The 13713-nt window shown below is 65.6% G+C and overlaps 3 protein-coding genes across 9 annotated transcripts; 2 read left to right on the top strand and 1 right to left on the bottom strand.

The window, feature by feature from the left end:
• Positions 1–6: 6 nt before the first annotated feature.
• LOC115606352 (myeloid-associated differentiation marker-like) lies at positions 7–1389 on the top strand. The gene has a single exon (XM_030482149.1). The coding sequence runs from the start codon at positions 278–280 to the stop codon at positions 1142–1144; it is 867 nt and encodes a 288-aa protein (XP_030338009.1). The 5' UTR covers positions 7–277; the 3' UTR covers positions 1145–1389.
• Positions 1390–2980: 1591 nt separating this feature from the next.
• On the top strand, positions 2981–9727 carry LOC115606348 (cytoplasmic phosphatidylinositol transfer protein 1-like). Of its 7 annotated transcripts, none has more exons than XM_030482136.1 (11): positions 2990–3091; positions 3598–3648; positions 4345–4450; positions 5503–5651; positions 6670–6758; positions 6932–6939; positions 7421–7492; positions 7586–7681; positions 7761–7916; positions 7995–8058; positions 8906–9727. In XM_030482136.1, exons 3-11 carry the CDS (start codon positions 4403–4405, stop codon positions 9169–9171), a joined length of 948 nt encoding a protein of 315 aa, XP_030337996.1. In that variant the 5' UTR covers positions 2990–3091; positions 3598–3648; positions 4345–4402; the 3' UTR covers positions 9172–9727. The 7 variants fall into 7 exon arrangements, with proteins under 7 accessions (XP_030337993.1, XP_030338000.1, XP_030337996.1 ...); XM_030482134.1 differs by having other exon boundaries at positions 3029–3091; positions 3598–3693; XM_030482137.1 differs by having other exon boundaries at positions 3039–3091; positions 3577–3648.
• A 7-nt stretch (positions 9728–9734) lies between these two features.
• Positions 9735–13065, bottom strand: MSS51 (MSS51 mitochondrial translational activator). Its single transcript, XM_030482125.1, has 6 exons — positions 12770–13065; positions 12304–12459; positions 11962–12086; positions 11222–11785; positions 10271–10364; positions 9735–10187 (listed from the first exon to the last, which is right to left on the bottom strand). Exons 1-6 carry the CDS (start codon positions 13063–13065, stop codon positions 9911–9913), a joined length of 1512 nt encoding a protein of 503 aa, XP_030337985.1. The 3' UTR covers positions 9735–9910.
• Between the last annotated feature and the right edge of the window lie 648 nt (positions 13066–13713).

Here is a 13713-nt window from a genome sequence, read left to right as displayed (position 1 = left end):
GTCACCGCAAGCACCAGCACCCTTCGCCCGGCCCCATGTTAATGATCCACCCGCCTGTGCCACAGCCAGCAGCCACACTGGCAAGTGCGCGTGGTGTGGAGGTGCTGGTGAAGCTGGCGGAGGTGGCAGCAGAGCCGGGGTCCACGGCACGGGCAGCTCAGGGGGCCAGCGGCTCCCTGCCCTGCACCCCACCCTCCATCCTGCACCCCGATAAGAGCAGCCGCCGGCAGCACCCACTTCCCGGCACGCGGCGTGACTGGGAGAACTGGCCGGGACCATGGCGGTGGCCACGGTGAACCTCCGCGCCGTCACCTCCTGGGTGGGCATCGCCCGGCTCTTTGCCATCGTGTTGTCCTGCATCGCCTTCAGCTTGGTGGCCTCCACCCGGGACTTTGGGGGTCCCTATGGGACGTGGTGCATGTTCACTTGGTGCTTCTGCTTCACCGTGACGCTGCTGGTGGTGGTGCTGGAGCTGCTGGAGCTCTACCCCAAGCTGCCGCTCTCCTGGGATGACTTCACCTCAGCTTTCTGCATGCTGGCAATGCTGATGGTCTTCACCACCTCTGTGGTCTTCCCCTCCACCTTCATCAGCAGCCCCTGCAGCGGCGGCAAGTGTGCCCGGCAGGCTGTGGCCACCACCGTGTCCTGCCTCTGCTTCCTCGCCTATGCCATCGAGGTGGGGCTCACCCGCGCCAAGCCAGGAGACATCAGCAGCTTCCTCTCCACTGTGCCTGGACTCCTCAAGGTCTTTGAAGCCTACGTGGCTTGTCTCATCTTCTCCTTGCTGGATACCTTCAGTTCGGAAGCTGGCCTGCAGTGGTGTGTGGCCGTCTACTCCATCTGCTTCATTGTCACCCTCCTCATCATCATCTTCACCATTGGCCGGTGCCTCACCTATATCCCCTGCCCGCTGGAGAAGATGCTGGTGGTCTACAATGCCCTGGCCCTGATGATGTACATCACCGCCACCATCCTCTGGCCCCTCTACAGCTTCAGGGGGAAGAGCCGCCCCGAGAACTGCGGCAGGAACTGCTGGTGGAACAAGCACCTGGGGGTCACCTTCCTCACCATCTTCAACCTCATCGCCTACCTGGTGGACCTGGTCTACTCCACCAAGATGGTCTTCATCAGGGCACCTCCATAAGGGCTGCGGGTGGCCGCGCTGGGGCGAGGGTGGCGGGACGCGGCTGGGTGCCAGCGGAGCTGAGGAAGAGGCTGGACGCCTTGGAAAGCTCCTTCTCCCTGTGCCAGAGCGGAGAGCCATGGGGTGCTCCCGGGGGTGCGCTCAGCTTGGGGCGCTCCAGGCTGCCCAGGGTGGGGGGACACACCAGGGTGCTCCTGAGACTCTGGAGCTGGGGAGGCTTTGGGATTAAATTGGGTCGTTTTTCACTTGCTTCTGCTTCCTCTTTCTTCCCCCTTCCCGGCTTTCTGCAGGATCCTCCCCAGCAGCATGGGGTGCTTGGGGGTACTGGTGGCACTGGGGAGGCACCAGGGGTTGTCAGCAAATCCTGGTTTTAGCTTCTTGTTGACTTGGAGCCGGAGCAACGCAGGGCATGACCAGGAAAAACCCAACCCAGATGCCTTTGCCTTGGCACCCACACAGGACCCTGCGGAACGGGTTCCAAAGGAATGTGGCTGCTGGGGGGGCTAAGAGCCCGCCAGGTCCTTGTCACCAGCACCACCAGGTCCTGGTCACCACCACTGCCACCCAGCATTGACAGCCCCACTGGATTTGGTCCTGGCCATGCTGGTAGGAGCCCTATGTTTGCTGTGTTACCCTTTGGGGGCTGCCTGGGGGGACATGGGGAAGGGGTAGCTGTCACCCGGTGCCACCAGAGCTGGGGTCAGGAGCACGGTGGCGCCACAGGGTGGGAAACCAGGAAGAAGGCAGCAGCATAGTGCAGGCAGATAGGGACGGGTGCAGGCAGGGAAGGTGTGCCCACAGGCATTGTTCCTGGCATGGCGCTCCCGGATGTGGGATAGGTGCCTGTGGGGCACCCCAGAGGGTTTTGGGGCCACTGTCCCCAGCTCTGCCACTTCTTGCTCTGGTTCTGCTGCAGCTGGGTGCCTATCCCCACCACTTTGGGGTTGCTGGGTGCTATGGAGCAGTGTCACCACCCCCGTGAGATGGCACAGACCAGCTGCCTCAGTGCTGGCGAAAGAGCCCAGACCCACTCTTGGGCACTACAGGGCACCCACGGTGTCTGGGCAGTGGGATCTCCATGTGGCAGCAGAGCCACTGCAGTGGCACCAGCTGCAGGGTGGCCTGGTGGGTGTCCCCATAGTGGCCGTCACTGGGTGACCACGGCACCCTGGCACCGCAGGGTCTGCTCCCCTGCAGTGGGCAGCCAGGCTGGAGCGTGCCATGGTGCCATGCTCATACCAAGCAGTGCAGCTGGGCCTTTGCTGTCACTGGCTGAGAGTTGTGCCGCTTTGTGCCAGTAATGAGTCCGGCTCTGGCTGGCAGCGCTGGCACATGGGGCGCGGTGGTGCTGGGTGCAGGGGCTGAGCTGGCAGTGGGGTGTAGGGGACTGATGTGCAGGGGGAGGTTTGGAGAGTCCCAGCTCCCTGCACCCCGCTGGGGACCCCGGATCATCTCCCTGCCGGGGCACACAGTGGCTGCCGAGGGACCTAGGGAACAGCCAAGCTCCAGTGGGTCCAGGGAGCCCCAGTGCCGGTCTGGGCTGTGCCAGGGAGCCCCGGTGCTGTGCCGTGCCACAGAGCCGGGGACGGTGCCCGTGTAGTGTGATGCTGCTGCAGGGGCGGTGCTGGTGCCGGTGCTAGTGCAATGCCAGCGCGGTGCCTGTGCAATGCTGGTTCAATGCCAGTGCAGTGCCGCTGCTGGTGCGGTGCCAGTGCAATGCCGGTGCCGGTGCAATGCTGGTTCAGCGACGGTGCGGTGACGGTGCGGTGCCTGCTCAAGGCCGGTGGGGTGCCGGTGCATTCCTGCCCCTAGGGGTCGGTGTGCCGCGGTGCGGGGGGCGGTGCGGGGGGCGGCCCGGGGGGCGGCCCGCTCCTGCGCACGGCCCGGGACGGCCGGGGCACGGCGGCGGCGGCGGGGAGCGGGCACCGGGCACCGCCGCGGTCCCGGGTGAGTGCGGGCGGAGCGGAGGACGGCGGGAGCCCCGGCCCCAGGGGGGGATGCGCGGAGCGGCCGGGCCGGAGGCGAGCGGTGGGGAGAGGGCGGTGGGCCGGGGGAAGCGGTGCCGATGCTGCAGGTCCCGGCCATCGCCCACCGCGGCCGGAGCCCCCGGGCGCACCCCGGACGGTATGTCCCGTGCCCCCCTCCCGGGGCAGCCCGAGCCCCTGCCGCACCGGTCTGAGCTGCCGCGGTGCCGGGATGGGACGCGGTGCCCCGGGGTGCGGGCTCCCGGGGTCCCCGCGGTGTCCCCTCCCTCACCGGCCCTGCCGCATGCCGGGGCTGCCTCTGCCCCCCGGCCCTGGTCTGGGTGAGGAGCCCCCCGGGCGGGGCTTACGGCTTCCCGCAGCCCGGCTCCAGCACCCAGCCCTCCTCCCTGTCAGCAGGGTGCTCCCATGTCCCATAGGAATGCCCCACTGTCTCCCCGTGTCCTCCAGGGATGTCCCTGTGTTCCCCAGGGATGTTCCTGTGCCCCCCGCCGGACAAGCTGCCCTCAGACAAGACCCCGTGTGAGCCACCATCTGCCCCCTCCAAAGCCTGATGACCCACTCAGGGTGATGCCCCGGAGTGCTCATGTCCCCTCCCTGCCCCATGGAGCTGAGGGTCATAGCCAGGAGCCCCCAGAGCTGCTCCATTATCTACCCTGAGCATCCCTGGGATGTATCCCTGGAGTGGGGGCCGGGGGGTGAGCAGGGCAGCCTGGCGGTGCTGGGTGTGATGGGTGCTGGGGGGCAGCCCGAGTGGGGGGAGGGGAGCACCTGCCTCGGGAAGGGACCTCCCACACCAGGGACATGAGCATGGGTGCTTCCTGGGAGCCCTGAACCGGGTGGGTGCCCCAGGGTGGGTCCCCGTAGGCATCAGCATGTTGAATCCCATCCCGGCATCCCTGCTGGCCGCTGTGGTTGGGTGTGGATGTGGCACCCCGAAGGCATGGCACCGTATCTTGGGGGGGATACAGGTGCTCCAAGACAGATGTATAGGGAGGGGAAGGGAGTGTGTGTCTACCCGGCGGGGAAGGGGTTAACACCGAGGGGTTTTGGGGTGTCCCCAGCCGGGTACACCCAGACTGGTCCTTGCACTGGTGACCTCACGCCACTGCCATGGCAACGGCTCATGAAGTCACCGGTATCCTCCAGCATGGGGTGATGGGACAGGAGCGTGGGGAGGCTGCCGCGTGCTCACCACCCCCCCTTGGCCCTCCCCAGAATGAGCTGTGCCCCCGCCAGCACCCCAACCTCTGCCTGACCCTGTGGCTGTGCCACCATGCTCATCAAGGAGTACCGCATCTGCATGCCGCTCACCACTGAGGAGGTGAGCGGGGACGGGGGGAAAGGGGGTGTCAGTTGGGAAGGGGAGTGCAGTGGCAGGGGGTCCCCAAGCCCCCGGCCATGGGTGCCTGGGACCCACCAATGGAGGGGGCTGTGGGAGGGGGTACCTGCAGCAGTGGGGTGACTGCTCGGAAAGGGGCTGGGGGACACAGTGCCCCCTTTGCCATCCCCTCATGGTGTGGCTTGTGGCAGGGACCTTGCCTGAGCCACTGAGGTGAGCTTTGGCCATGGCCGCTGGGCTCAGGATGCTCCGTGCATGTGCTGAGCCCCATGTTTTGGGGTGCAGATCAGGGACATCCCATCCCTGGGCACAGTGACCTTGGTGCACAGAGCCCAGCAGTGGCACCAGGGACTGCTTGGGGCAGCTCAGTCCCAGGACACGGGATGAGCCAGTTGGGGAAGGGCACTGGGGTTTGGGCGTTCCGATGGGGAGCACCGGCTCAATCCCTGCTCCGGCAGGGAGCCCGAATTCCCAGCAGCAAGTGAATAGCTGGCAGCCAGCGGCATTCCTGGACAAAGGATGCTCCTGAGCGCCGATGGGGATGTTTTGGGGATCTGCAGCCATGGTGCCCACATCGGGCAGCACCAGCTCTCCCCAGGCATGGAGTTGTGGTCACACCACAGGGAGGTTTTCAATGGGGCAGGGAGGGGCTGGTGATGGATGGAATCTTCAGTGGAACAATAAAACACTCATTACACAGCCGCATCCTCAAATATACGCACATATCTATCCATATCCATACCTAGATGTAGTTTTCCCTGGCTGCCAGGTCGCTTGCTAAGCACAAAGCCTCCAGGCACTCTGCAAGGCACTTGGACACTGGGAAAGAGCAGGGAGGGTGGGATCCAGTTTCACCTAGGTGCTGGAGTAGCCATGGGACAGGGAGGCTGGAGAAGGGTGTCCTAGGAGACCCCTGCCGGCTGCACAGCATGGAGTCTGCCACCCTTTGCTCCGTGCCTCAGTTTCCCTGCTCGGTAGTGTCTCCGGAGGGTGCCGGGCAGGGGTGGCAGCTGAGCCGGGTGCTGTGGTTGCAGTACCGCGTGGGGCAGCTCTACACCATCAGCAAGCACAGCCACCAGGAGAGTGAGAAGGGCGAGGGCGTCGAGGTGGTGAAGAACGAGCCCCACGAAGACCCTGTCCATGGCCACGGCCAGTTCACCGAGAAGCGCGTCCACCTCTCCAGGTGAGGTCCTATTCCTCCCTCCCTCCTTCCACAATTCCCAGGAATATCCATTCTGAGTCCTTGGCACTCTGCAGTGGGGCTGCACCCGTCTCCCAGGGGTACACCTAAGTCCTGGAGTACACCTATCTTTGGGGCCTGCACCCCACTTTGGGGGCTTGGCTTCACCTATCTCTCAGGGTATGCCCATTTCTTGGGGTGTGCTTATCTTGGGGGGCTGCACCACCTCCTGGGGTGCACCCATCTCCCAGGCATGCACCCTGCCATCTTCAGGGGCTGCACCCAACACTCAGAGTGAACCCATCACCCAAAGTGCACCCCTTTTCCTGGGGGTGGCCCCCTCTCTGGGGTCTGCACTCACCTCCTGGGGTGCAGCCATCTCCCAGGCACGCACCCACCTTGCAGGCGTGCCCCCCTCTCGTGGTGAGCACCCATCTCCAGTGCCGGAGGGTGCCTTGGCTGCAGTGCAGGGCTCAGTGGGGATGCCCAGGCTGGTGCTCGGCTCACCCCGGGGTTGTCCCGGTGTCCCCTGGGTGCCCGCTGGCAGCCGGTGTCACCCCCACCGCTGCGACACACCGCGGCGCAGCACCGGCAGCGCTGCCGTGACACGGGCTATTTTTAGCGGCCGTGCTCACGATTCCCCTCCCGGGGATGGTATTTATAACGCCTGCAGATGAATCAAACCACCACCCGGCTCCCCGGGGCCCAATCCTGCCGGGGAGGGCAGCAGCACACCGGGGTCCTGGTCCTGGTCCTGGGGAGGGGATAAGGGTGCCTGGGGAGGAGGTGGGGGTCCTGGGGAGAGGAGAGGGGCATTGGGGTGCAGGTGAGGGTGCTGGGTAGGTGGCAGGGTTCTTGGGGTGATGGGGTGTAGGCGATGGTCCTGGGGGGATCCTGGGGTGGAGGTGAGGGTGGTCCCACACCCAGGGCTGTGTCTAGGGAAGCAGGGCTGGGTGGCACTGGGCAGTGCTGTGGCCGCATCCTGCCCTGAATGGACCCCCGTATGCTGTGGTTCCTGCAGCAAACTGCCGAGCTGGGCACGGGCAGTAACCCCCCGCATCTTCTACATCACGGAGAAGGCCTGGAACTACTACCCCTACACCATCACTGGTGAGCCAGGGCAGGGAGAGGGGACAGGCACCCCCAGGCACCCTGCCCCTCTCCATCGGTGGCTACTGGGTGCCAGGAGAGCCCGGCTATAGCCACTGCCCCATCTCACCTCTCCCTCTCTCCCCCATGGTGCCACCCCATGATGCCGCTGACACACCACGGTGTCCCTGCAGAATACACAGTAAGGAGGTGACATGGGGGGACCTGGCCCTTTCCCCAGGCTGGGGAAAGGGGGCACTGGGGGGAGTGCCCCCCAGGGATGGGTGTCCCTTGGGGTCAGCAGTTTCAGGGGTGGGGTGTCCCTCGGGGTGGGTATCCCTTGGGGTAAGTACTCTTGGGTTGGGTGTCGCTTGGGTGGGCGTCTCTTGCATTAGGTGTCCCTTGGGTCGGGGTGTCCCTCGGGGTGGGTGCCCCTCTTGAAACTGGGCATCCCCTAGAGTAGGGCATCCCTTGGGGCTGGGCATCCTCAGGGTGGGTGTACCTTGGGACGGTTGTCCTTGGGGCTAGGTGTCCCCTGGGACTGGGCATCCCTTGGAGCTGGGCATCCCTTGGGGTGGGCATCCTTGGGGTGGGAGTCCCTTGGGATGGGCATTGCTCTGGGTGGGCATCCCTGGGAGTGTGTCTCCCTCGCTGGGGGTCCAGCTGACAGCTGGTCCCTGCAGTGCTCCTTCCTGCCCAAGTTCTCCATCTACATCGAGACCAAGTACGAGGACAACTGCGGGGACAGCGAGAATGTGAGTCTGCGCCACAGCTGAGACCTGGCAAACTCCCCACTGGGAGGACATGCAGCGTGCACCGGCGCCTCTCACCCTCCCTCCCCTCCCCAGATCTTCCACAGTGACAAAATCCTGGGCGACCACGAGGTCTCCTTCCTGGACATCGCCTTCGACGAGATCCCCGAGCGGTACTACCGCAGCCCAGAGGTATCACGGAGCTCCCTGGGGTGACCCCTTGTCCCCTGTCACAGGTTTGGGGGCTCACAGCCCTGCTGTGCTCTCCCAGGACCCCCGTTTCTTCAGCTCGGCCAAGACGGGCCGGGGGCCGCTGCGGGAGGGCTGGCGCCAGCACACCAAACCCATCATGTGCTCCTACAAGCTTGTGAGTGTCAAGTTCGAGGTCTGGGGGCTGCAGACGCGCGTGGAGCAGTTTGTGCACAAGGTGAGAGGGGGCTCCAGGCCATGGGGGGGGGACTCTAGGGGGCAGTGACGAGGTGCTGACCCCCATGGTGTGTCGCAGGTGATCCGGGACATCCTGCTGATCGGGCACCGGCAGGCGTTCGCATGGGTGGACGAGTGGTGCGGTGAGTCCTGCCGGTGCTGCTGGTGGCAGGGGACATGGGCTTGGGGTGGCCCCGGACCCGCAGGGTGGGAGGGGGCTGCGGTTAAACACCGTAATGCCACTAACCCCATGGGCAGTTCCCGCTCCTCCTCCAGCTCCCTGCATCCTGCTGCCTGTGCTGCTCTGCTCCCTGCCCTCGCCCCTGCCTGCACCCCAGCATGCCTCCCGTTCTTGCTGCGCACCTGGGGAGGCTTGGCTGATGTGGGGGACGGGGAGCAGAGCCCAAGGACCCCTGCCTGTGCTGCCTGCGCTGCCTGCACCCCGGTCTGGCAGGGACACATGCTGTCACATGTGGACACGGGGATGGGAGCCCCAGGTTCTGGCAGCGGGGCCGTCCCGGCGAGCGGCTCTCTGCCTTCCAGACATGTCCCTGGAAGAAGTCCGGGCCTTCGAGACTCAGATGCAAGTAGCCACAAACCAAAAGCTGGGGAGCCAGCACCCCTAAAGCCCTGCCATATGCTGCCTGCAGGGCACAGGGACCCCGGACCCCACCACACTGCCTGCGGGCGGGTGCAGGCAGGGGGGCTTGTGCATGGTGCACACTGAGCCCCCCCTGCACCCTGCGGCAAAGGGTCCCCCTCTGCCCTGCCCGCGCATCCCCTTGCCTGCGCTGCCTGCCCGTCCCTTCCCCTTTGCTGGCTGGGCTGGTGCCGGAGAGGGGCGCAGCGTCCCCTTCCCTGTCCGTCCCCCTGTCCCCTTCCCAGCACCCAGCTTGGTGCGCAGCCGGCGCACGGGGCGCAGGCCGCCCCGCGGTGCCGGAGCGCAGGTTTGGCCTTGCCGAGCGGCCCCAAGCCCGGCTGTGCTCGCAGGGATGACGATGGAGGAGGTGCGGCGCTACGAGCGGGAGACGCAGGAGGCCACCAACGAGCTCGTCGGGCTGGTGGCGCCCACCATCGCGGTCAGCGAGGTGGGGCAGCCCACGGCCACGCACTCGGCCCCCGCCAGCGCCCCCTCCACCCCGCTCAGCGACGACACCCCCGACTTCCTCGCTCCCCCCAAGACTCGCCCGCGCAAGAAGTCGGCGCCGGAGACCCTGACGCTGCCCGCGCTGCGGGAACGCGCCGGCGCCGAGTGATGCCGGCGGTGCGGCGCCGGGCGGGACTGTGCCGGCCACGCTGCCCACCGCGGCCCCGCGGAGGAACCCGCCGCTGGGGCGCAGGGAGCCCCGGGCGGGGTCCGGCCTCCCGGAGCCATCGCGGGTGCCCGTGCAGGTCATTGCCACCATCCAGCCCCGCTGACTGCACCGGGAGCGGTCCCCAGCACCATCAGGCGATGCCGCAGGAGCCGGTTCGCTCAGTGCCACCCGCCCCGGTTACCGCAGAGGCTGCCGAGGCCGCTGAGTGGCACCGCGGTGGCAGCCGGTGCCCATGTACCCGGTGAGTGATGCTGGAGCACCACGCTGCAGGGTAGGCACCGGCGCAGGGGCACAGCGCGTGTGACAGTGACAGGGACCACCGGGCACTGCTGGGGGCTCCCCGCAGGACCCCTGTGCACAGCAGGTCCTGCAGTGGGGCTCCCTTTGCCATCCCTCCAGAGGCTGTGGCTGCCCGAGGAGGGCTGGGGCAGGCTCAGCCCTCCGTTTTCTTTGGGAAAACACAAGCCTTTTTGGAAATAAAGCTCAAGACACGGCAGCCGGCTGCTGGTGGAGGTTTATTCGGTGCCATGCCTGTGACAGGGTGCTGTGTGTCCCAGGACGGGATGCGTGCGGTGCGGAGTGGCTGGATTGCCAATCCCAGGATGGGGAGATAGGGTGCTGGGATGGGGCAGTGAGGGGCTGGGGGTCCAGTGGGCAGGATGGTGCTGGCTGCACTGGGTCAGGCCAGCCCCGGGGTGATGCCCCCAGCCGCACCAGCAGCACTGGGCTCCTCTCCCCACCAGCCATCACCATCCTCCAGGTCTTCAGCACCTGGCACAGCCGATGCCACCGGCCCCAGCAGGGCAATGTAGTAGGAGCTGCAGTAGACAGGCGCCTTGTTGGGGCTGGAGTAGACCTGCTCGGGCCGCAGCGAGGCGAAGGGGTTGGTGGCATAGCCCACAACGTGCATCTCGAGCTCCACCAGGAGCTGCAGGGAGGACTTCAGCTCCTGCTCGCTGCCGGGAGAGCAGGAGGCCGGGCCCTGTTACGGTGTGCCAGTGCCAGTGCCGGCACACCAGGGCAGCGGGGCTGTGCTCACCTGTACACGGTGAAGAGGACGGGCAGGCGGTAGTCCCGCAGCAGCAGCAGGGTGGGCAGCCAGCCCGCCAGCAGGTCCGGGCAGGCGTGGAAACCTGTGGGGACACAGTGGTGAGGGTCCCACTTCTTCCTATGCCACCCTGACCCCGGCTCTAACAGCGGGGTGCATGGTGACACTGGCAATAGTTTGCCACCTTTGGCAAGGGGGGTACCATCTCCTCACCAGCATGGATCTGGGTGCCTGGGCTGAGCCACCACACTGACACCCAAAGGCAGGGACCCCTTTGGGTGCTGCTTATGTGGCAGGTGGGTGATACAGGCAGGACACTGAGCGCCCTGAGAGGGGATCAAGACAGCCAAACTGCAGGGCATCACCCTGCCTGTGTGGTTGCCTGTTGTGGCTTGCAAAGCCCTGGGTATGTCCCAGGCCACCAGCAGGCACTGCTGGGGTACTGAGGGACCTGCACCCTTCTGGGGGCATCCTGCTGCTGGCAGTGTGGTGGTGAGGGCCCAGTCCCCTCCACAGAATCATAGAATCACAGAGGGTTTGGGTTGAAAAGGATCTTAAGACGATTTAGTTCCAGCCCCCTGCCATGGGCAGGGATGCCTCACCCTAGACCATGTCACCCAAGGCTCTGTCCAACCTGGCCTTGAACATCGCCAGGGATGGAGCATTCACCACTTCTTTGGGCAACCCATTCCAGTGCCTCAGCACCCTCACAGGGAAGAACTTCTTCCTTATATCTAACCAGAACTTCCCTGTTTAAGTTTGAACCCATCACCCCTCGTCCTATCGCTACAGTCCCTGATGAAGAGTCCCTCTCCAGCATCCTTGCAGGACCCCCTCAGATACTGGAAGGCTGCTCTGAGGTCTCCACGCAGCTTCTTTTCTCCAGGCTGAACAGCCCCAACTTTCTCAGCCTGTCTTCATACAGGAGGCGCAGGCACTTACCTGGATGAAAGCCCACCACCAGGTCGGGGCGGGCGGCCAGCTTGGTCTCCACGTGGCTTTCCCAGAAGTCATGGTAGAGCCCCTTGTAGCTGCTGAGATAGACCCTTCCCCGGGGCGCCGGCGTGGCCAGGGGCGGCCTCATGGTGGGTCCATCGACCACATCCACCCCCACCATCACCACCTCCATGCCACGGTGCCCCGGGAACATCCGCGTCAGCTCATCGTAGTCTGTCAGCCGGGCATTGAGGGTCTCCACGTGGGATGCTCCCACCACGTGCACGGTGAGGGCCTTGGCGAGGGGCTCGATGCTGAAGAGCCGCAGCCCCAAGCCGATGGTGAGTGGCCGCGAGTGGAAGTCGGTGACCAGGCGCCGGACGGAGTCACGCAGCTCCCTGTCCTCTGGCCGCGGCTTCCCGGCATTGGCCCACAGCAGGGTCATGTACCGCCCGGCCAGGATGGCACCCAACTTCTCCTCCAGCTGCTCCTGCATGGAGAACCAGTCCTCCCAGCCCTCCACGTCCCAGGCGGGCTTTGTCCAGGTCTCTGTGGGAAAGGGGATGTCTCCTGGGGGGGTAGGGAGAAGCATTGGGGGTCACAATGGTGGCCACGCAGCCCAGGTGTGGTCCCACCGGACCCACAAGCCAGGAGGAGGGACACCCCCATCGCTCCACAGGACCCGTGCAGCAAGGTGTGGGCGTTATGCAGGCCTGGGGGAGTACACCCAGCGTCCCCTGCCCCACCTGTGAAGACAAGCCACTCCACCAGCCGATCCAGGGCCACCAGCTTCAGCTTCTTGCAGAACTTCTTGTGCAGCGGCCAGTTGGCGCGCTGGCACGCCACGCCACAGTAGTACACGTTTTGGCACCTGGGGACACAGGCAGCATGCCCAGACATGGAGAGGGAAAGGATCCTGCCCACCAAACCAAGGCTCCCTGACACCCCTCCCAGGGCTGTGTCGCTGGTTTGGGGGTGCCCTGAGGCTGGAGGTGGGTGTTGGGACAAGACCCCCCTGGCTTCATCCTGGTTGCAAACAAGGGGATGGATCCATCCCCATGCCATCAAACCACATCCCCCTGCCATACCTCTTGCATCGCCGGAGGCTTTTGGGGTCTGGGAGAGCATCAGGGAGCTTCTTGCACTCAGCACAGAACTTGAAGGTGTCCTCCATCTTCTGGAACATCTCGAAGTAAGTCCGGATGCCAAAATCGCTGCCGCTTTTCCTCCCATCCATGGCAGACCTGCACATGTAGGGGGGAGTGAGGAGGATCCAGCACAAGCTGCTCTGTCATCACAGTGAGGCCAATGTCCTTCCCCCGAGGCTACCAGGACTTTTAGCTCCAGCCAGGAGCATCCTGTCCCGGGATGGGGAGCCGGGAATGGGCAGGTGGAGGCGTGCACCCAGGAGCCCCATCAGAGCACCCCACGTCCTGCTGAGCCAGGAGGGTGGGATGAGCCAGGGGAGATGTTCCAGCTGCGGGGCCACACATGGCATGCTCTGTCATAGGGGAAAACATGCACCCATAGCAGCACCCATGGGTGCTCACTCACTTGTAGTCCTCATAGCTCTTCATGTTGAGCTTCTGGAGGATGACGTGGGACAGCCCCGGCACGTTGCGGTCCATGGCTTGGAAGCCCAGCGAGTCCACGTCGGGTGCCGTCGCCGCCGGCTCCTTTGCGGGCTTCTTGGCGCGGCCGGGTTTGGGGGCAGCGCCCGCATTTCTGTGGGTCACGGTGGTGGCTGTGGCAGAAGGGGGTGCGGGGGCAGGGGCCGGTTCGAGGGTCCCCGGGTGCTGCCGGGGGGCCCCACGCCGCCCGCTGCCCCCGCGCCGCCGGCCGCCCGCCATCCCGCTGCGCCTCCCGGGCAGGCTGCGCTCAAATGTCAGCCCCGAGGAGATAGCGAGGAGCGGAGCGCCTCGGCCCCTCCGGGATCGGGTAGCGCAGCTATTCTGGGCATCCCCTCCCCGGGAACTGGCCAACCCGCGCCGGGGGTCTGGCACCCGCCCCGACGCCACCGGGGAGGGTGCTGGGGTCTCCCCCGGAGCTGCTCCCGCACCGCACCCAGGGGGTGGCTGCACAAGCCCCTGCCATCTGTCCCCAGTGTCCCCATGGGACCTGCCAGCCCAGTCCCTTGGGCCCCTCGATGCGGTGTGAGCTGGGTGGGCATCATGGCATGTGCCAAGCAGGGCTGGGGGCCAGGAGTGGGGCTGGAGCAGCAGCAGGGTCCCCCCTGGGACACAGCAGCTGTCAGAGGGGACATGGTGCAAGTCCTACCACCTGGATCGGGGCTATCCGACACACAGCTACAGGTTGGGCAGAGAAGTAATTCAGAGCAGCCCTGTAGAGAAGGACTTGGGGGTGCTGGTCGATGAGCAGCTGCTCCCCAGGACCCAGCTTCAGTGAGCGCTTGAGCCCAGAACCTGCCGTGTGCTGGGCTGCATCCCCAGAGCGTAAGCAGCAGGTCGAGGGAGTGGATTCTCCCCCTCTGCTGCGCT

The sequence above is a fragment of the Strigops habroptila genome, chromosome 4, assembly GCF_004027225.2.
Source record: "Strigops habroptila isolate Jane chromosome 4, bStrHab1.2.pri, whole genome shotgun sequence".
NCBI classification, from domain to species: Eukaryota; Metazoa; Chordata; class Aves; order Psittaciformes; family Psittacidae; genus Strigops; species Strigops habroptila.
Note: the sequence above shows the minus strand (reverse complement) of the source record. Positions and strands in the feature narration are given on the sequence as shown.